Source organism: Solenopsis invicta, chromosome 7, assembly GCF_016802725.1.
Source record: "Solenopsis invicta isolate M01_SB chromosome 7, UNIL_Sinv_3.0, whole genome shotgun sequence".
Taxonomy (NCBI): domain Eukaryota; kingdom Metazoa; phylum Arthropoda; class Insecta; order Hymenoptera; family Formicidae; genus Solenopsis; species Solenopsis invicta.
The window spans coordinates 5,368,700-5,392,480 of record NC_052670.1 but is presented as its reverse complement, the minus strand read 5'-3'; the positions used below and the strand labels follow the sequence as shown (position 1 = coordinate 5,392,480).

The 23,781-nt window shown below is 39.9% G+C and overlaps 1 protein-coding gene across 22 annotated transcripts in view; it reads right to left on the bottom strand.

Annotated features, from left to right (window-relative positions):
* The window catches only part of LOC105205448 (flocculation protein FLO11), a 334,932-nt gene that overhangs the window by 62,304 nt on the left and 248,847 nt on the right, over nucleotides 1-23,781 (bottom strand). For all 22 annotated transcript variants that reach the window (XM_039451523.1, XM_039451525.1, XM_039451524.1 and 19 more), the window contains one exon: nucleotides 902-948. In XM_039451523.1, the coding sequence (XP_039307457.1) occupies nucleotides 902-948 (47 nt within the window). The remainder of the gene's footprint in view (nucleotides 1-901; nucleotides 949-23,781) is intronic.

The window sequence follows — 23,781 nt, the reverse complement described above, 5'->3', positions numbered from 1 at the left end:
GATCATGCAGACACACACACACACACACACACACACAAATAATATATTACCTGCATAGTATATTATAAGCAGATATGTGTGACTCTCCTCTTTCTAACATCGATGTAAACTTCTCTTTTGTTATAAAAATTTTTTTGAAAAATTTTATAACTTTACACTGTATCCATATATCTTTTAAAGAAATATTGTTTACTTTATTATAACTGTAAAATTAGTTATTTACAAAAAAATCACGGAGTTTGTTTTACATTAATATTTGTCAATATTAAATAATTAATCATTTATTAAAAATTATTTAAAAATACATAACTTTTGATAAAACTTTTGATAAAATTTTAAAAATGCACCGGAACAAGTACATTGTAAGATAGAGATTTAAAAATTGTTTTACATATCCAAATAATAATCAAATCATTAATTTAAAAAAATCTGACATATGCGCGTTACGAAACGTAACATAAAATATTTTGAACACTACGTAATTTTTAGTGTGTAATTATATAAAATTTTCGCGCATAAGATTTCGTTGATTGGTAGGCACAGACGTTGGTAACTAAAGATACGAACACGCAATGCGAGTCGCGGTGCACGAAAACCAATTAAAGGTGTTAGATCGATCCTCCCTAGTAACTGACTTGCTAGGCTTCTTGATGAAAGCCTCAATCCTCATTTATAATGCTATATTCTTTTATCCACTTAATCATATAATATTTAAAAAAATATTAAAATTATTTTATATTTCAAATACTAAGAAATCTTAAATTTTTAATAATGAAAAAGCTATCGACGGCATCAATTATCATTTATTATAATTTTTAAGTATTTATACTATAATTCTAATTTTGAATATTAAAGATTAAAGGAAATTATGAGCGCTCTCATATTATATGTTCAAACTTACCTTGTTCATGATTTGGCGGGGATATTCCCGCCTCCCTAGGGACGGCTCTGCAAGAGAAAAAACATACCAATTATTTCTCTGAAATTTATAAAAATGTAGAATAATAAATATTTAAAAATTTAAGTAAATAAATATTATTTGCATTAAAATATGTAGACAATTAATACATTTTTCCAATAAATAAAAAAGAAACTATTATAACAAATTTACAATAATTAGTTCGTATAGATTACTTATCGCGCGTTATGTGTAAAATACTTAGCAAATGATTTTTTAATATAAATTTAATGTGGAACATTAAACAAGAATTAAACAATTTAACAAAAATAATTGAAAAGATATTCATTTTTTCTGTCGTTCACATCCGTTTTCAACCCCATCGCTGCGTCTTGTAACGCAAGCTAATGCACGTAGGGTGGTCCTTGATCGCGCAGCCGTGCCCTAGCCCTTCCTCTCCTTTCCCTTCGACGGGTACCACCGAATTCCCATAATCTAATGAATGGCCTAACCCCAATATCCTCTCGGTTCAGCTTCACCGCCACCCACCCTCCATGTACTATCGTATATGTACCACGCATGTAAATATCCTTGCTATCCGCGTATGTGTACTTTAAGTTCCTTAAAATTCTACATCTACCAACTATAATTGATTAATTTAATGCACTTGCAACTACCCTTATTCGTATTGTAGTTCCTTCTTAAATTTCTTCAAAATAAAAAATATGCATCTGTCGAAATTGACAAGAGACGGCAAATGCAAATCGGTATCATAAAATCCATGAATATTGATAATTTAGAATCTTGTTCGTGAAACGTTGAGATAAATTTTTGCGGAAATGAATAAAATTATATACTGCTATAAAGCAACGACTTCTGACGCATCCTGTATGTGTGTAAGAAGTATCAAGAGGGATCGACTTGCGTCGGCTAATTGCACGTTAAATAGGGGTGAAGTCGATGGCGAAATTCTTTCGTCCAGAAAATGGACCGAACACGAACTGGCGGTAGCCGGCGTTGATCTCGCGCGGCAGGATAAGGACGCGCAAATGTGTTTATCTCGGGGAATAATAAAAAGGGTGACCCGACGTTCGTGACGCCGGGTGATCGCAACGAAGTCGGGAATAATGTCTCGGACACGAGGCTCGTCTGCGGATTTGCCCCGGCCTCTACCGCCAACCATCCACCCATACTCCACCCCCTTCGACCTCCTCCAACCTACCCTTATACGCGTGTCCGCCGCAGATTCAGACTCCTAATTAAGACGAGGGTGCGAGAGGGGTTTCAGGGGTTTCTGCCGGGTTCTCCCCTGAGGGGGCAGGGGATAGGTGGCGGGTGTATGGGTAGAAGGAGGGTTTTCCCGAGGTAAGGGGCACCCGTATCGTGCCGGAGGGGTAAGCCAAGGCAAAGGGGGTAAGGAATATTGATCACGGGACCACCACGGCGGCGAGGCAGGGACTGCCCGCACTCGCCCTCTGCTTTCATCCACCCACCTTCTCGCCATCTAACTCCAGCTTTCTCTTGCGCTCTCTCTCTCTCTCTCTCTCTCTCTCTCTCTCTCTCTCTCTCTCTGGCTGTCTCTCACCTTCTACCTTGTTTCCGACATCTTTTGCCAATCCTCTCACTCTGAAGCGAGCACAGACCGGGCCAGACTAAACCACCAAACGCCAGATGCGTGAAATCAGTCGGTTAGAACCTGCCCCGCAGCCTTTGCAAATTATTGACGCTGAAACCGCGAGGCAGATGATGCCTGCGCGCTGTTTTGTAGTGGACTTTGAATGAAGAGAGCCGGTAAGCTCAACGCTCGCGAAGAAGTAAAGCTTCTGAGAAGAGAAACTTCTTTATATAAACTTACCAATATAATTAGTCCGTTCGATAAAGCACAGTATGTATATCTCGTAGTAATAATTTAAGATAAAATATTCTAATATCAAACGCGAAATAAATTTTAGCCACATTATATGAATTTATAAAATATACGATCTTAAATCCTCTCGCCATTTAATGAAACGTTTCGGTAACTTTGTGAAAACGCCTTCACATCGTGACAAGGTTTACGAAAGTCGCAATAAGACATGGCCCTCCTGAAGGGAATTTCTGACGCTGGAAATCCGAGTAGCCTGACGAACTTTGACGCACACGCTCGGCCGAACAAGATCTACGCTCTAGACGTGTGCAGCGTTCTCACGAGTTTTCGAGAGAGATCCTCTCGAATAGCGCGGAGAAGGAGTAACTGACTTGGCTCGTTTCAAAGACGGAGACAGAAAACGGGGGTGAACAGGGGGACCAACGGGTGGGCTCGAGTTTACACGACGTAGCGACTCGTCTTTCTACCCGTCGCCTTGCCTTAATTAAATCTCTAGACCCTTCCTGAAGAACCCGCGGACCTGGCGGGAAACTAGAAGAACCGCCTCCCTTTCTCGCTCTACAATTCACTGCGGTAACACGTCGTTTTCCATTGGTCCTCTGTCACACGTCACTGCAAGGAATGCGGAATTGTAGTGACCGCAATATGTACTTCGAGAGAGTTTCCATCCACTTTATTAGCCTATTTTAGCAGCTTAATTTGTTATATCAAAATTTCTCATTTTTTACAAATTAATTTATAATTTTATTTTCTCCATAGAACATTTTCTTACACAAAAAAATATCGTTATTAGAATAATTAAACACTGTTATAAATAAACATTTTTTGATAAAATCAGTTTTTATATATTATAATCTATTCTCAGTTATACTTGAAAAGATAATTCTTACATAAAATATTGTCACATATTTTATTTTAGGCTCTCTAAATTTATTCTCTAAAATATGGGTAATTTAAAAAACATATCATTCTATATATAAAATTTTTACTCCAATTAGATACAGAAAAATTGCACAATAATTCGTTGAATTTTAGCGTGAACGTTTCCAAGAAACTAATTCAATTTGTATACATATTTTTGGCAGATAAATCGTTTCCATTCTAAAAAATTCTCAATATTGATGAAAGCCATCCGCACGAACGGCAAATTTCTACAACCTACAATACATTTTCTCTTATATGTACTCCACCGCTATACCGGTGGCTTCAGATACCGTTATTTGGCGTTGTAACGAACGTCAAGGGCGACCTCGACGAGACCGGAAGAGACCTCATTGTCCAGAGGCGGGGGCGCCGATAGGGAGGGTGCGCAGCAGCGGCAGGCAGCCAACTCAAACTTTGATATGGTTTCCTAAATAACCAAGGCGACCGATACCGCAGCACGATAGTCCTCCTTCCTCCGCCACCCCCCACCTGCCACCCGTTCACCGCCTAGACCGATCTGCGGTGGTCCGGAGAGGGTACTGTAACTACCGCCGAAGCATATTGAAACCCTCGCACCAACGGTGACCCGACTCGCCACCCCGGGCAACCCCCACCCCGGCCAATCCGCGACCCGCCGTTCAGAACCGATACAGAGACCCGTCTGTGCAAAACTTGCGGCATGAGTGCGTTTGTCATTTCGTAGGTAAACGTTGCCAACTCGCGGCACGGGCAGTAACGCCCAACATTTTCATAATGTCGACAGGTAACGATTAATTCGGGTGCAAAGTGACAGGTAATCTGCAAGAAGACCACAAAGATGGAAAAAGGAATGAAGCTTACAGAACTAATGGTTCTAATGTCCATCACATCAAGTTCTCTTGGCAAACATAATATTAGACGCCGTTATGCTTGGAACAATTAATTTTATTAAAAATAAAGAATGTAGCAACAATAAAAAAAGCAAAAAGAAAAATTAAATATTACTGATCTTTAACTTCACTTTTTAATTGTGCAACAGATAAAGGCTTAAAGCAAATATCTATTTTTATATAAGATACATTATTTTTATAATTTATATATCATTTTTATATTTTATACATTATTCCCTAAGAAGCTTTTCATCTGCATTAATTAAGATCCATAGTTAGATCTTGTATATTTGTTACATAACAAATGATAATCGCGGCAAATTGCCTTTAAACTAGTTCTTGATGTATTTTTAATATTTTAATATTATTTCAACATAATCAGATAAGAGCAGATGAAAAGTGGACGAACAGATAGTCATCTAGTTTACAATTTCTTCCCTCCAGGCCACCAATAGACGCGATGCCTGTATCTCGGAGCTGGCTGTTTGTCCGCTAATTAGAAGCTAACAGCTGAACTAAAGTTCCGAACTTTAAAGTTTCTTGCACTCGCGGAAGCCTCTTGCTACCCATTCAATACCTCCTTTTCGAGGGTGGTAGAACGGCCGCCCTTTGAGAGGAAAGCCCTTCCTCCTTACCTGCCTAGCCGTCCACCTGTCGTTCTCTCTCTATTCCGTTGCTCCGGCTACCGGCTAGCGTTAATTACTAATTAATTGTTTCGCGTGTTTGAGTTTTAAATGGATAAGTTAAACAGCGCGTAAGAGCCCCCGACGTGGGCAAGGTGGTATAGCGGCAGTCCACCCTTCTTTTTCCCTCTGTCCGTTGCTCTCGCCTCGCGTACGATTACCGTACAAACAGTGTACTACCGGTTAACGAAGTTAGGATGACCGTGTTAGGGTGGGAGAAGGGAAGCAACGCTCGTTCGTTTATTCGTTTTTCACCCCGTCATCAGAACACCGTTGCCTCGCTTCGTCTCGTCTCGTCTCACCTCGCCTCGCCACGCCTAGCTTCATGCCTCACGATGTAATATCTCCATCACGACGCCGAACCATCACCAGCGCGTTTAAAGTTACGTCCGATCCAACGAATACGGATGTAACTTTCATAATACAGCGACATCGTCAAAAGTTGCAGCTAGTTCTCATAAAATTGGGTAATACAATATAGATTTTACAGTTGAAACGTAGTCTTGAGAGAAGAATTTATCTCTATTTAAGATTTTAATATGTTTAATTTACAACAGTATAGGATATTTTATTTAATTATTTAGTTAAATACTTTTTTAATGCAATTTATCATAAATAAATCTTCTCCGCGCGATTGCTCGAGAAAAAATAAGTCCTCCTGTTTGTTTTTATTAATTGTGGCATTCTATTTCGGATTGCCATTCCTTGACCGAAAACTTTCATGAAAAACGATTGCTCAACAAACTTGTACCATTACAGTGCAAATCGTCTGACGTTGATCTGAAGGCACGGCAAACCAACGAGATCGTTTTATCCCCCGTGAGAGACGCACCCCCTACCCATTGTAATCGGAGCTCAAATAAAAAGTCATAATGCCAGATAAAACATCCCATTTGTCTAACGACGATTCTTTTCTTCGCTCCCGGGAATAGTGTACCGTGCCCCCTTGCCCCGAAGAAGCGGAAGTTAAATCAGGATGGTAATCATCTTAAACACCATCCTCACAAACACCTAGACGTTCCTGAGAAGATATCCCCGAGTCGTCCAATTCTCTCGTAATTGAAACGAATAGGTAAGAAATTTCCGACACGAAAGAAAATTGGTGCCAGAGTGGGACAGTGATTACCAAGAAGAGCATGTTTACTAACGTATGTTGAGTACAGTCCACATACATTGGTGACTGTTATCCTCAACAGTGCTTTTAAAACATACAAGACAAATGAAAAAGTCGACAAAGAGAGAGAGAGAGAGAGAGAGAGAGAGAGAGAGAGAGAGAGAGAGCGTCGTGTGGAAATCTGGAATAAATCAAGAATAATCGGAAAACGGGACTCAATCAAATTGACGACTGTTATTGACTGGCGTCGTGGGTGGTGACAAGAACGCACCAGAATCGAAAGAGCGAACAGGGAAGAGAAAACGATGGCATAGAAATGGAAGGAGGGGGGAGGAAGGGGGAGCACGTCGGCAGCAAATCGGTGTCTTAACCGTCCAATGGGGGGACAATTATTTAAGCGAGCGCCTAGCGTTACGCTTCTAGCGTGGCATCGCTTCATGTTAGCACCCGGTGAGGGCACGCTGATAGAGAGAGAGAAAAGCGAGAGTCCGGGGGCTGTTAATTGCCGGCTGTCACGGGCACGCAGTGACAGGGACCACCGTCGACGAGGGATTGCCCCGTCGAAGCCGGTGCGAACGCGCCGCTAAATTCTCCTTTCGATAGAGAAAACGTGCGAACGCGCCACCGCGGTGGACGCGCTCATGGGAGATAACTCTAACCAGAAAGCGAGAGAGAGGAAGAGTGAAATAGAAGGGCAGGGAATTCGGCAGAGCTTCCGGAAAAGACAATATACTTGAAACGCACGAAATAATACACATCATTCGTATAACGTTTTTAACATCAGTTTATACAATATTTGCACTTTGTTGTTCGCGTAAAAGTTAACAAAAAAAGATTGTTAAAATATCTGTTATTTTGTATTAATCAATTTACATAATGGTTTTTTATACGAATACTTGGGAAGTGTTATTGTTGGAATTTTTAATCGCTTTGAAGAATATATTTCAGTATTTCGCAATATTTTTCATACATTACGTTTCGAAATTTATCATTTTTATCGCTCTCTAACAAACGGAGGAAGCAAGTAGCGGAAGTTCTCGCTCGGACGCTCGTTGTAATTTGATCGCTAACGTATATTTATTCGATGTCTCAGAGGAAGAGGATTCGCACAGAAAACGGAAGCTCGGCAGAAGTAGCGTGACGATGCTAAGAGCATTAAAGAGACGTTTTCCGCCCGACACTTAGGTTTTCGTTCCCGCACCCACCCCATAGATTCACGGCCTATCGGCTTAGCGCACGGCGGGTGGTCTCAAGCCACCCTTGGCTTCGCCACCCTGCATCGTCTTCCGCTCGGCACCTCAAGGTAGCAGCCAGGCTGGTTACCACCGCGTTGCTCTCCTTCTGGGAGAATATTTTCGTAAGCGTAAGAACTTAAGTACACTCAGGCGCATACGCGTGATGAGCCATCTTGATGAACACAGTTCTTGGTCTATAGTGTTCTCTTCTTTCAAAAAGATGTAATACGTACGTATATAATGAGTCTTTGAAAGCTTCCCTGTTGTTGCAAGTAAAGTTAAAAGTATATACCGATACTAGCACATCTACTTTCATTTAATAACCTGAACCTTAAGTCAATCAACTTTAATTATAATCTTGCTTTTTTCATTAATTACTCATGAAAAATGTCTCGAATTTCATTTATTATTTCCGGTCAGAATCATAACAAATTTGAGAACACCACTGTTATTATGTAAGATATAGTCGAATAACTGGCTCAGTAGCTGATAGAAAAAGAACTGTGTTCACGACACCAATAAATTATAATGCATATGTAGACCAGACGATGAAGAAGCATTCGTAGACAACCGCAATGGGGGAGGAGAGGAAAAGCGTCGCTTTAGAAAATACTTTGTCGTACAACTACCGTACCTCGTCTTACGTTACATCCAAAGCGAGCATCCTTTCTGAAAGGGTTGAAGGAGGAAACGTTGCGTCAGCGGTGGTGAATTATCAGCTAAGAGGAAATTATGGAAATAGATATAAATCGAGAAGAACAGCGCCGGCGCGGCTGTTCGCAGGTAGATGCAGCGAGCAACCAATAAGCGAGTCGCTACCGACGAAGAGCCCGATGTGCCTTTAAATAAATGGAGCTTAAAAGCCAATTTGGAATGTAAAGATCTATCAGCATAAATTAAACATGGCGCGGCTATACATATATATACGGAGAGGCAGAGTGAGGCTTGTCCTCCGATTTTTGGAGCCAGTTTAACCAATATCCGTTCTCAAGACCGACAATTTTCAACTTACGATCTTCAGAATAATTACATATTTTATACCATCACTGTTCTTAACTTGATAAATACATATTCCGCAAATTCGCTACAATTCTCTCGCAAAAAACTTCAATTTTGTTAATTTGAACAAGAATTGATTCTTTGAATATTTTTATATTTAAAAAACAAATTCCAGTATTAAAGAATTATATTTATAACGTAAGTCTGGGGCTTGAAATGTCCAAAGGGGATAAGGCGATGAATCTCGAATTTAATAGCGTCAAAGCAACGAGCGATACCTCGGGTCAAGTGCGGTCGATTTAGCGGGAAATTTTTTGTTCCGTAGAAAAACGTAAGGGAGGGGTGGAGCCATTGGGGGTAAGTCGCGCGGAAACATCGGAGAGACGAACGAGAAACGCGTGGAGCGCAAAGGGCGAAGAGCGAAGGGCGCAGGGCGGAGAATTCGCGAGTTCGCGTCATGTGCATCGGACGCGACGCGCGAATTAACAACTCACGCGTCATATCGCGCATTATTATCCGATATTTCGGGCTGTGTATCGGCGCACCTTCACCCCTCAGTCGCGAACGAAGAAGCGAAGGCGCTCGCGTTTACACGCCGAGTGCGTTACCGTGCTAACACGGTAACGAGCAGGATGTGGGGGGACTATCGCCGCCAGACGAAGGCGAAGACACCGATTCGATGTGTTCACTCTCGTGTACCGTGAGTCGTTAATGTACTCCGCTGATCGCCTACGGTGATGTTCCCCAGAAATGTCAGATATCGATACTATATTCGATACACATATCCGGAAAGTCTTACATCGCCGTAACAATGGTAATTAATATTTCATTTAATTCTAGATAATGTTGTTATTAATTTTGTAAAATTAATAAGACTAATCAGACATCAGCCAAAGGAATAACTTTTATACACATTGAATATCCGTAAAATTCATTCACATTGGCATTACCTAACTCGTTCTGTAATATAATTTGCCGCGATGTCACTGAAAATATTGATTTCCAGGAACAGAGCGAGACGAAAAAGTCGCGTCACGACGACGAGGAGGAGCCGGAGCAGTTAATGTTACGTCGAAGGTGAGCGCGTTGAAAAGGGTTGATTACACGAACGCCCCGCGCGTCCAACGGGTAGAACGCGCCGCCGGGCCACGCCGGAAGGATGCTGCTGGACCATGCTTGTAAGCAAGCGGCAACTCGTTCGAGGGCCGTAGGTAGGCTCGGGGCAAATGGCAGCAGGATGATTGATCGCCCGGCTAATTGGATGATCGATGACTCAAGTTCATCAGTGGCTGTTCAGCTCCTGGCGAAGGATGCTTCGTTCGCACGTGAGCGCCCTGCCGCCTCCGCAAGATGTACACATATATGTATGTATATATGTGCTCATGGATGCTGTATGTATGTGTGCGCGAGAATATGTACATATTAGGCGTCGCGCGAGAAGAACGGGTAAGGTACGTCTCTAGCAAGCCTGGAAACTAACCTGAGCTGATTCTTCAGGCTCATCGCGTTTCTCCCTTGCCCTGTCCCTCATTAAACTACATTCTTCCATAAGTTTACAGTCTCATAAAAGCTATTTAAGTATTTTCGATATGCACGGTATCGCAGAAAATAGTAGTGGAATACTATGCCTTCTTCTATAGTAATTGATTTTATTTTGTCCTTTTTAGCATACCACATACACTGTATATAAAAAGTACGAATATATTTATGCCTAATATTAAAATCATTCTTTCAAAGAAAATTTCTTCTTAAAATATTTGATTGCAAGTCGTTTTTGTGTTCGCAAAATATTCAATACTCAACAGATTTAGGGAAACAATTTTTGAATTATATTTTTAGAATAGATTTTTAAAAAGTCACAGTTTTTGTAAGAACTTACGGTTCTTTTATGTTAAAGATTGGCGCTCAACGGGTAAAATTTTCAAGATCTTTTGCCATACGTGGAAATCCCAAAGGCGCGATGTCCCCTCAAAGTAATGAATTCACAATAGGATTTAACGGCAAAGGTGTGAGCGGGTTAGCGCGTAAGTTCACGCATAGCGTTTGTCTGATATACGGCCGACGCGTGAATGCAAATCGGCGTGTAAATCATGCGAACAATGTCTTAATGTCCCGGTCATACAACGCCCACCCGAGTCAGAAGACAACGGCTCCTCGGTAGTCTTCGGGTAGAAGGAAAGGGTGCCTTTTCGGATATTCATAGGGAAATAAATTAGCAGGCACGCGCACGTCACGAGGGGACCATTATTGATATCTATTTTCTCGATGGATGTTACTCGCGAGTAGCTTCTATTTCCCGCGTGGCTTTTAGCATAGCAAGTGACATTCACAGCTACGAATTATTACAATCGTTTCCATGCGTATTAATATATTTATACGTTGAAAAAAATATAACGAAAGAAAAAGTGTAAAATTTTTTACATATCAAAGCAAAAAGTATATATTTCATAAATAAAAAAATATATAATAAAAATACACTAAAATATTTATTCCTTTATTTTCAAATAAGGGAAGAAAATTATTTGTATTGCCGAAAAATATTAATATGATTCTATTATTTCATTAATATAACATAATTCGTATAATCTTTAAAATTAAAAAATTTTGATTTTTTTTTATTTCACATGGAATATTAAAAAATTTCCAATAATTGTAATAAAACAAAGCTTTTTTTCCATCATTGAGCGGACTTCTGGAAACAGATAGAGAACTGAAAAATAGCTGTTTTCTGCCTTTTCGTTTATGCCATTTAACTTGCAAATCTTCCAACCGAGGCTGCAGATACCCATGAAACATGTGTGAAGGAAAGTCTTAATCCCGCTTTTGAGGACGGACGAAAGAGAGAGACAAAAACGGAAGGGTGGAAAGAATGTATAAGAGCAAGAGAGCGCAGCGTGTGAAAAATTCGTAAGAGCAAAGGTGGCGAGAAATCCATACCTCAGAGGTCGAAAGCTGCGATTTCTCGTGAAGGGTGTGCCAAAAAGGATGAGAGCGTTAGAGTGAAATATTCGTCCAATATGTAAAGACATTACACTTGTCTCGGTTCAATTCTCGAATAATTGTAGATAATTGTTTTATGATATTTAATTTATCAGCATCCATAAAGTATTTACTCGAAGTAATCTCAGCACAATTGAGAGATATGCATGAATATTATTTAATAAATATTATGTTTTGTCGATTTACCATATATTGAAAGCAAACTAATATCATAACAGATAGAATTATTATCATATATCTTCATAAAGATATTGATGACATAATTTTAGAACAAATTGCAAAGCAATGAAAAAGAATACATTAAATCACTCGATTAATGTACAAACTCTTCTCTCCTACGACAACAAGAGGAAAAAAATAAGAGAATAATGAAAAAGTGCGATTGCAAGTGGTTGCCGAATTTAACGTCGAGATGAGTCCTCCCTACTAGCATTGACATTCTTCTCCCTTCAGGAGGGATGTTTAGTCGGTTTACGATGATGATACGATTTCTTTTACGCCCGCGATGAATCCGTCGCTGGTAAATCTCAGCTTCTTTAGCAACAACCTCGTGCTCATTTCGAAGGACTTCACCAAAGATTCTGTGACCGATAATAGCTCGCATAAAGTGCCACCCTCGCAGCGAATATCATCGCTCCTTTGCACAAAATTATACAGTGTCGCAGTTTTGAGAACGAAGTCGCGTCGTTTCACGCATCGCCGAGCATCTCACGACCTATCATTACTATAATTTTGTCGTCGGGTATCATATCTTGATAGCGGCTGATGAATCCCTCCCGATGCTTTAATTGACGATCTATTCTAGCCGTAACATATTTTCCAAATAAAAACAGCAAAGAAATGAAGAAAAAATAACTCCGTAATAGAATCAAGATGTTTAGCATAAAAATAAAAAAAAATTACATCTAAACTTAAAACTAATAAATATAATTAAGAAATCTATCTAAATTAAAATGTGTAAATTATTTGAATGAAAAACAGAAAAATAATCAAAAACACAACAAAATAAAATTGCTTTCTTTATTCCTCTTTTGTTTGACTTGACAAATATTATTGCGAATATTGAAATACGAAAACTGAAATAAGAGAAAGAAAACGAGAGCCTCCCTCGCGCGACGTTGCGACTATCTAGACGCGATTCGTTTTTATGAACAGTGTCTTCGTTGCCCTTTCTTTTCCGTTTCTCTAAGTTTTGTAAGAATCCACCGTAACGGTTCTAATTTCCGCTAATAAATCCACGAGCGCAACGAGAACCTTCCCTCGATACGGAGATAATCGTATTCCCGCTTGCGAAATGTATTCGCTGCGCCCTAGAGGAATGTGGATATAACTTCTTGTACGTTGGTGGATTTTGCATACGCATATAGTGCGTTCTTTGCATGTGTGGAAAACAGTAGCGTGGAAAGGGGCTAAAATCGAGGGAAGAAAGTGACGTAAGAAGACGGCTAGTCTCGTAAGAGGCACGCTCTACAAAAACAGATGTAAAGACACGGGGATGCCGCTCTGAAGGGTCAGAAAAGAGGATTCGGACGGTTGTAATCTCGGCTCAAGGTGTCGTTTTGCTTCTTAGCGTCCCACTGGACATTGAGACGCTTGCGACAAGAAAGCTTAATATCCTCTCACATTCTCGACTATGTATGTTGTCAAATTTGAGTAAACATAATAATTCTATTAGTTTTTTTGTTAAATATCTATTATAAATTACTTATATGTCGTGAAAAAAATATTTAAAAAATTATGCAATTCTTTTTTAGAAAAAAAAAAATGGAATAAAAAAATTATTAAACCATGTATTACGGCAGATGGTAATAAAATATAATTTAAATAATTAATTTAAAATTGTTTCTAAAATCTATCTTATTAAATTTTAATTTTTTGGCTTGTTGTGTTTTGATGTTGACTAACTTTTGCGAAGAAGTTTCAAAATAAATTATATAAAATAAAATTTAATATAGATAAATTGTTTATTCATCGCATTTGATAAAGACAAACTAAACTATTCTTTACATATATAATAAAGTCAGTAAATATATACATATATTTTTATTAATTATTATTTAATTATTATACTGCTTTTTACGCAAATTTGGTTTAGCTTCATCTTAATATTTTTTTCAGTAAGAGCGAAATAATTATTATTAACAGCAGATGTATATTACATGCATACTTAAATAAGTCCGATCTGCGAACAAATGAAGAACGAGTTCCCGAGATCGTTGGGAGAAAGGGGGACGTAGGCAATTTTGCACTTGTAAATAGGCCCCGAAGGGAGGAGCATAAGTAAATTAGGCCGGTCGAGGCGAAACGTTCTGATAAGAATCTTTCCCTCGGCTTTTTTAAAGGCTGACTCCGGGGGAATTGAGACGTCATCACGACGCTCTTCCTCGTCCCGGATTTGCGCCTTCCTCTCCGTCCCCCGTTGGCGCGTCCTTCGAGAGCCGTTTAATGCCGAACGCCTCGCGCCTCGTCCTTTGTTTCGCTTTCATGAGATTTTTAAACAGCGCGAAATGAGCTTCGCGGACCGGAGAGAGTTGAGAGAGAGAATGGGTCTCGAACGATTATCGTTTCATCCGTCGTCGCTTTAATTCTCTCGCTTTGCCGTGCAAAATTAAAAAGAAGGCTCTTCTGATAGTCACATTCCGTAATGTGCATTTATAAATTGTAATCTCTGCATTGTAGCATTTGGAAAAAGAACTCTACATGAATTATACAAAATATTATTGTTTACATTTATTTGCATATGTAGTGTGAAGAATTAATAGAGATAAATAATAGGTCCTCTCGTTCTTATCTAAATCATTGTATCGAGGAGAGGTAGTTAGGTGGAGAGTGGAAGTTAGGAATGAAGGGATCGTGAAATCTAAGCATTTATATCGTTTTGTCGTACTTCTGCGTCGGCACGCGCATCGTATGGCATTGCATTATTGCTTTTATGGGGCAATAAAAGGAAAGATGTCCCGGTGAGGCCAGACCGGTAGTCGTCCTCCGCAACAACTGTCCCCTCGATTCCTATATATACCGTTCGACCCCGGAACCGTCCCGCGACGGTTCAAACCCCTCGTCTACGACAACCAACGTTATTGCCACCGAGTTGTTCGTGCGGTCATCTAAGGTGTTGCGATTGGTTTCGTGTTTGCAAAGAATATAGTCCGGGGACTCCCCGACCCAGTTAACCGTTCGGCTACCCTTTGGGACACTAAGATACAAAGAATAATATCTAGAAAATTGTCTGAATCTCTGGAAAAACATTTCTTGAAAAATCATTGCAAAGTTTATCTGTCAAAGATAACATATATATTTTTCTTTGCAATTCGATCCTATAAATAATAACCGATTAAACAGACTATTCAAGCATTCGTTTGAATACATTTGGAGTCCGGACAACATTGTCGTATATTTATGAAATAACAAAAGGTAGCAAAGCTGCTATCATTCTCCCTTTATGTTTTATGATGGACTGTATAAAGTTTTGTTGACTAAAAAGAACACCGATAGGCGACTAAGACATTGTCGTCAAAGATAGACGCCAGTCTTTCTTGCAGACAGTAAAGCTCGTCTTCTCTCTAGCACTAGCTACATCGTTGCACCTACAGGCAAAAGATAACCAGCCCGTCCTCGAACCATCAACCTTCAGTTCCTCCTTGGTTGTCCTGAGCGACGATATATCTCCCAGCGTCCCCTTTCGCCACCCCCGTCACCCACCACCCCATCCACTCCTTGCAGAGTTCCGATGCTCCAGGAGGGTGCACGATGACACTCGGTTACGACATTAGCGACGTTTCCCACACCGTCTACGGGTCTACTTCGTCAATGTCAAAGCGCCCTACCACCATCCCCCCTCCTTTCGCAAGCGACTTTCCCGCAGGATAAAGTTTTAACATTTATATAACAATACACATTTTCAAAATTTATAACATACATGTGAAAAAAATTACAATCAGTAAATAATAATATTACTATTTTAAACTATTGTATTTTTTATTACTATAAACGTTATCTCTACGTGTACTTTTGTATTCTTTTCGTAAGTCCTTTCGTAAGTCACGTGGGGTTTCCTTAATCTCAGGTGTAATTAAAAATTCAAAGTCTTTCAAAAAAACTCCATGTCCCTATAAATAATAAAAAGGGAAAAATAATATCGCACTTATACTGAATCTAGAAGTTTTTTGTTTCAAGATTTCATAAACATCACGTGACTGAACATTTAACTCTTATTCATATACTTTTTCGCACGTGCAAAAAATTAATAAATATTTTTAATACATGCTTTTAGCAAACATGTAGCTGATAAATAATGGTTAATGTTATTTTTAAAATGTTCTCGAAATGTTAAGCATATATTTTATGGACGATATTTTAAAAATTCGAAGAACGGATTAATCGTGAAGTGACAAGTAATACAGTCCGATTTCGAAATTTCGATAAGTATGTATCGAGATGGAAAAAGGAGACCCATGTGTGTGGTGAGACTCCCAAAACAGAATTCTAGCGCCGGTTGATTTACGCGACTTCGCTCGAGGCGGCTAGCGTCGCCTTTCCTGTCCTCCTCGTCTCGCTTTTCTCGCACCGTAATAGCACCATTCTGATTCCAATAACCATGAATCTATCAGACGTCAAAACGCAATCTCCACCTGAAAGCGGCCTGCCTTCGGCCGTGCACCACAGCGACCACAAATCTCACAGTATCTACAACCGTATATCTTATATTTACGGGAGCCACGATATGCAACACACATGTAAAAGACCTGACGGACTCAGCGTCGAAAAGACGGAAAAAAAAGGGAGCGAGAAAAAGCGAAATAGCACAAATGCGAAAGAGGAAAAAAAAAAGAGGATCGCGCGAATAGAGGGAAATAACCCTCACGAATTTTGTTCAACGTCGGCGCGGGAGGGGGAAGAGATGAAAAGAGAGAGAAAAAAAATCCCGGCGAGATTGCGTCGAAGAGGAGAAAGTTGCAAACTCGAAAACTTTCGAGCTCCTATTATCTCCGACGAGACCACGGTCCGGCATCAAGGGAGTTGTCCGGTATACCCCGATCTCTAAATACTCCACCTTCTGCGTCCTATCGTCTGAGTCGAGAATTGTTCGGCAAAGTTGAAAAAGGAACAGCCAGCACACAAAACCAATGTTCGCCTAGATGTTGCAAATGGCACGATTAAAGTGCGGCTTTAATATTATACATTCTTTTGGATACAAAACATTAAAACTACTTGTCTACCTTTACTCTCCATTCATAGAATTTCTTAAAATTCCTATTGAAAAGATTCTTGCAAGCATAATTCTAATTGTGAGGAAAATAACAATTTTGTCACGTCTGTCGCATTATATTATACTTCAACAACTTTATTAAGCTTAAGATAGCATTTAAAGTAAAATTCAATTCAATCGTAGTTGATCTCGAAATCACCTTCAACAGCCGCTAATTCAAAAAGGTAAATGTAAAGGGACTATTATTGATGGACTTTTCCGTGAGAGCAAACTTATCGAAATTATCTCATGACTTTGCGACGTAACGAAGAAGCGCGTCGCTCGTTACGGGCGCGCGAATGAGGAATGGTGCCAATGACAGTGCTAACGCCGTGCAAATGAATGCACGCCGAGGCTTTGACACGCGGTAATTTATCACGTCGTCTCGTCTTACCCTTCCGCGATGTCTACGACAAACGGAGGAGGACCGTTCCACGAGAGGGCTAAACGAAAAATTCGCGGCGCGCGGCGACGGTGATTGGGACAAATATAAATAAGGCAATTGAGAACCCTCCGTTCTGCCCTTCAGTCTTCCACGCTCGAGAACAGATTGTAACCACGACTTAACGGATCCCGGTAATCCTTTGGGAATATACGCGTACGTTTGACAATTCGTTGATGTTGGCAGGTCCGGGTTATCGCGATAACTTTGCGTGAAAAATTCCGCGGGATCAGTCTTCCCTGTGAAAATAGCAGAGAATAAGAAGAGGAATTCTTCTCTTTCCGGAACGTAATCGCACAGATATACTGTTATTTCGTTCTTGTGATTAAAATTGGATAATACTATGATAAAGCGCAAACAAAATTTATAATTATTTAGCAGAATAATAGAAATAATTTCTTTTAAAGAAAAATTGTATAGTCACATTTTTTTGTTTGATATACAATGTTTGCGATTATTAATTTTCTAAGTTGTTGGTTTTGCGTATCATTAAATTAAGCAATTATGATATTGTACTACATTTATTTAATTATGTTTAGACTTTATATCTTAATATCTGGCAAAGCATTGAGAAATGTAAAACATTGCTAAAATAACGATCGAAACAAATTGCAAATTCCCTAAACCTAACACATTTATCCATGTCCGCTAACAAATTCAGACAAAATTGTTCTATGACTTAGAAATGTAAATCTACCCAAGGCTTAACCAACAATTTGACATTGTAAAAATAGTATCCCAACGGAAACGGTTCCACGATAAATGAGCAACGGTGACATCGCGAGAAACTGCTGCTTCGTCTCCGCTACCTCGCGTCCCTCTCTTTTCCTTTCTCTGTCGTTCTCACTCTCCGACGTACCAAAGTTTTTCCAACTTCGTATAATCATTTTTCCCGGAATGTCCCGACGGTGCTTTCCCACTCCCTCCTCGACGTCGCTTATCTCGGGAAAATTCTTTTCGCGGTTTCCTCTCGAGAACACAGCCGCGCGCGCGCGCGCGCGCGTCTCGCCCCCTCATCCGTTCCCAGGCTCATCGACGCAGAAGAATTTTAATTCTGCTCCCGAAAAATCTCGGATGGCAACGCTCTTTCTCTGTTCTCACGCGGATCCCGTACTTCAAAGGACCGCAATAATATCGCAAGCAAGTTGACGAATAAGGTTTGCCTTATTAGACAATTATTGTCCCAAACAAAATTATTCTATTCGGAAAAACTTGCTCACTCGATTTCGAAAAGGCCCGTGTTTAACATGAACATTTCTCTATATAAAAAGATTTAATTTGATTTGATGACACAGACGAAAATGACACATAAAATAAAGTAAAAGCATACTCCTGATTTTCTTGTAAACAGATGAAAATTTTTAATTTTTGGTATGTGCCAAATTGCTCTAACCAATCTTCTTTCTAGATTTAGTAGTAAGCTACTTGTTTTAATCTAGCGCGCGTGCATTAATAATACATAAACAGTACTCCTTTATGCAATGAAGGTGCGTCGTTTACACGGGGCACATCAAATATGCAAGTGTCTCCCCGGATGTTGCTTAAGAGAAAAAGAGAGACAGAGAAAAGTGGAGAAAAGGGGGAGATTGAAGAAAAAAAAGGTGGGGATGATTAGACGAGAAAGACCCAGGGATATTGGGTTTATTAACGATATCGCGGGCCTACGAGGGCGGAGAACGACCGCTCGATAATTTGCTGCCCCGTGCACCCTTGAAAGGAAATCCATATTCTGACGTTAACGAGATTTTGTAAACGACAGTTGCTATTACTAAGCAACGAGCTTCGTAAATAGGACGCTGCTATCTAACCACAGATGTTCCTTCATAGATAGATAAATAAACTTGTTGTAAAACCGGCATTACTTAAGTTTTGCATTATATCGCGCGTTTTAATATGCAAACTGTAATAAAGATAATGGAATATTAAATAAAAATAGTGTTCGCTCATTAAGTACTGTATAACGCAATATCAAAAATTGTCCTTCACACATTACGCAATTAAAAAAAATACAAATAAAAGATTTTTCAAAAAAATACTTTTTACTTCATGATATGGAGTAGTAGTCATCTTTAAAATAAGTTGACACATGGACTAATTGCGTCTCTTCCACATGGATCTTCCTGCGCAAAAGACTTGCACTTTCGCGAAATCCGCCATGGCTTCTTTCGAGCAAGGACGGCGCTGCGCGGCGCGGCGGCCGACGCCTCTCGCGGCGACAAATATGGAATTTGCATATAAATCGGGTATTTCCATCTGTGGCCTCGACGCTCCACGCCGGGTCGGTTCGTTCGTTCGTTCGTTCGTTCATTCGCGTGATACAGAAATGAAGAGATCTCCCATTTCCTCTTAGCCTCAGACTCTTACCTCCCGCATCTCCGCCACCGACCGCTTCGTTCACGGAGAAATACTAACCTCCAGATATTATTAATAACCCGAGATGGGATCGAACGCATCCCTCTCGGTCGTATTGAAAGGGTGGCGGGAGGGTGCACGCCCGGCAAAATCAATCTACCAACCGTTTGTCGGTATGGTTAGTCGTTTTCCGCCTGTCTCTCCCCGACGTTCACGCATTGCCCTCTCCACGACTCTGCCTTTTTTTCCTCCGGTGCGAAGATCGGTCCTACGCGTGCATGCGAATTCAATTCCCTGTCGCGGTACATCCCCAGGAGTTTATCGCGTCTCATGCCAATCTGGCGAAAGGTCGTCAGACGGGACGCAAGAGCGGGATTTCGACGATCGGCGTGCATATTCATTCACAACACTGTATATAACTATGTCTTATTCCACAGTCGCGCAATAATGTTGTCTCTATCTATTTGAATTCGGTTATTCTGAAAGCGAAGCCAAATACTAAAGCACGATGTCGCATGACGTCGATAAACTACGGAAGAAACTGTCTTGGAAAATATACAACATGTTTGAATAGCCAATTCTTTTAACTGTTATTCAATTAAGCAATAAACTAAATCCAAATATGGATCGACAGATTTAAAAAATAATTGTATTGCTGTAATTAAATCTAGGAAGCTACTGTAAATGAATTTTCAGATGCTAATTTAAGCCGTTAGTACCGTTAGTTTTTGTTATTAAAATTTTGATATTTTAAAGTTTAAAGTTACATTTAATAAAAGAGATTTTTTACGTTGAAGTAATGTCCAATTATTCTAACAATTATTCTTGCAACCTACAAAGTAGAAAAAAAATCTAAAAACAAATCTTGAAATTGTAAAGAAACTTTTTAATTATAAGGATAAATTTTCACGCAGATTAGATAGTATTAACGTCAGAAAAAATGAGCGACACTCTAGAGTTAAACTGTAATTAAACGTACGAGGGGACGTATGCAAATAAATAATAAGTGGCGAACTGCGATCTTTCCAAAAAGTGGAGCATCCTCGGTATCCCGTTTCATCCTCCGCCACCCTCAGCATCACTCTCGATGAGAACCGCCTAGGCTCGTGCCGGCACTTTTTCTCCATTCGCGAATCAAGAGCGGACGAGTAGCAGAAGGGAGGCAAGCAGCTTTGTAACCGGAAACCTCCTTAGACGGTCTATCATTTTTAATCGGGAGAATAAATCGTTTGATTCAATTATCAGGGGCATCTCGTGACTCCCTCGAGGACTTCCGTTGAGGATCCTCAACGAAAGGAAAAAAAGCGTCGGCTCTTTGTTCGACTTAAGAATCTCAGGAGTGTTTAAGAGGCTTAGGATCGGTTAAAAGTCGACGTTAAACACCGTAGGGTTTGTCGTCGGTATTTATTCTCATTAAGCCTCAACATTACCCTGCGTGTCAACGCGCACTTTGTTTCCTTTGATAGACCAAATAATGTCATTTCGCAGAAATGTCTGATTTCATAAGCAGCAACACAGCAAAAGTAACATCCTTGCGAATTAAGTTGCCAACTTAAATAACCCGTAATTTAATCCATATAATAAGAACCACAAATCGAGGTAGACATTATTTTAGATTATTTTAATATCATATATCACGAGCGTATCAATTACACTTTAAGATTAATAAAACAATTACAATTTATAAACAATTTTAAGATTAACAAATTTATAATTAAGATTGACAAATCTTAAATCTTCCATTTGTAATGTTTATTTGTTTATTCAATTATTTAAAGTGAAATTTCAAAATATTACTAAATAAGATGAAAAAAAGCATAGTTAAGTCGAAAATGAGATTGGCCACATGTTGCGGACATGCTGTACTTCGAACCTGCACGGTGTGTCTCGGGAACGTAGCAGGAGACAAGGTGGAATGGCCGAGTCTTTTCCTTATTTTTATCAGGTTTTCCAAGGGGATGAATATTTAAGGGGAGCGGACTTAATCTGCGCTCGGGGATTCGCGGGCAGACGCGTATCGCAAAGCAGCCCATCTTCCGTTCTTTTTCTTCGGTCCCCATCCTCTTTATGCTACAACAAGCCCAGAGGAGGAGAAGAAGAAAAAGGAGTAGGGGGGAAAGTCGGAGGTGGAGAAATAACGGAGGGTGTTCGGCAAGGGAGGGTGCGCGGTGGCGTGCATGTTTCCCTAAATATTTTACAGCCGTTATCGGCTCTTGACCGAGGAAATTCCGACAACAATTTCATCTCTGTCGGCTTTCGATAGTACGCGCTAATTTGGCGAGGATCACCTTGAGCACACAATCGGCTAACGATATCTCGTCAGAAGCGCGGTCAAATCAATAACGCAAAGCCGAGAGAAAAATTATAGATATATATATTATTCTCTTGCTGAACAAATCGCACTTTTCTTAACTTTTGAAGCAAAAACTTTTATCTGGAGAATATTATTATAACTTATCTTATATCACTAAAATAATTTATATATTTTTGCGGAGTTCAAAATATCACGAAGATTATACAAATATTTCAAAGCGTCAGAATTAATTGTTATTATACATTTTATTTGTTTGCTCAATAAAAATCAGTAATGTCACGCTTTGGCTTAAACATGTAAGCGTCTAACATCTAACATATACAGCATTTCTTTCTTTCTATATATTTCTTTTTATTTATCGCGGATGAACAGATCTCTGATATTTTTTTTTCATTTCTGCATCTTATCAAATTATTCACATAAAATTTCTGCTTCTTGAATTAAAATGCAAGACATATCTTCTTCATTGTAAAGAAATATCAAAAGCTTTTCGTTCTGCGACGGGTCTGTTTCTGGGCCGATATAAACTGACGGACGGAGACCCTCTGACACCCGGCGAGGGCCTAAAGGGGGTGGGTTTTCCCTTGCAAATTCTCTCTTTACCACTTCTCTATAGCCCACCGCGGCCACCGCGTCGCCGCCGGAGGCTTCCACCACTCTTTCTCCGCCGGGGGTTTGTTTTAGCAAGAACTCGCCCCGGTTTTTGGATACGCGCGTACACACACCCGCACACCGACGACCGCTCTCGCAAGCTACGAAACCTTCACCGCAACCGCCGGCTGCGCGGCGAACCAGCCGACCTTTATTGGTTTTTACCGAGCAACACACAGTCCGATATTTTTTTATTACGACGAAGCACGCGTTTAGCCCCCGACCGCGCATTGTTCGGCATTAAGCGCGGAAAAAGGTTGCGGAGCGAAGGAGTTAAGGTGCCCTCACACGAAGGGTGAAGGTAGTATCCCGAAGCTCCAATTCTACCGACTCAATCCTATGTGCTCGTACTATAAATTGATTTCCTATATTTATTGAAAATTCCGAGGATACTTTGCCACGTGTTCCTGCCACATCTATTTTACATTGGTTGAATTTGTTTTTGTGTTACCACAAATTTCTACTTATTAAACAACGACTTCCAATTAGAAATGCTTCTAGTACGAATTTATGAAAATAAATATAAACGTTATATTCACGTGAATCCCAGAAACTTAAGAAATAATTTAATAAAATACACACGATTTAATATTAAAATAATTTTAGTCAAGAGAGTTCGAGTCTGAAGTAATTTTTTCAATATTAAATCTGATTGCAATGATTAATATTAATAAATACAAATAACAGATTTGATTGTACATGTACTAATGATGATTAATGCGCCAGCTGTAATGATATAGCAATTTCTTATAGATACATTTTTACTAGGACACCCGTTGTACAAACGATTTAGAGTTCGTACGGGCCGCTTTCGTTTTCGAGGGTTCACAAGGGCTGCGCCGAAAGTAACGGACGAGCCTTTAGCCACGCGAATTACGAAATACTTTTACAAATTAAATACGCGTAGTCATACGGGGGAGGTTTAGCGGAGCTGAGTTCCATCAGACCGCAGTCTCCCGACAAAGTATTCCTGACAAAGGGCGGGAAGCCTTTTCGAGCCATCGTCCACCCGGATTTTCGGAAGACGCCGGAGTCTTTTTTCCACAGAAGTTTAAATAAACTATTATACATTTATTTAAACCGATCGCATGGAGCTTAAAATAACGCACTGGTTTTGTAATAACTTTTTTTTTATCTTTGTAGTAATTTGGCAAAATATCTGACTGATCACAAGTTCCTAAAATT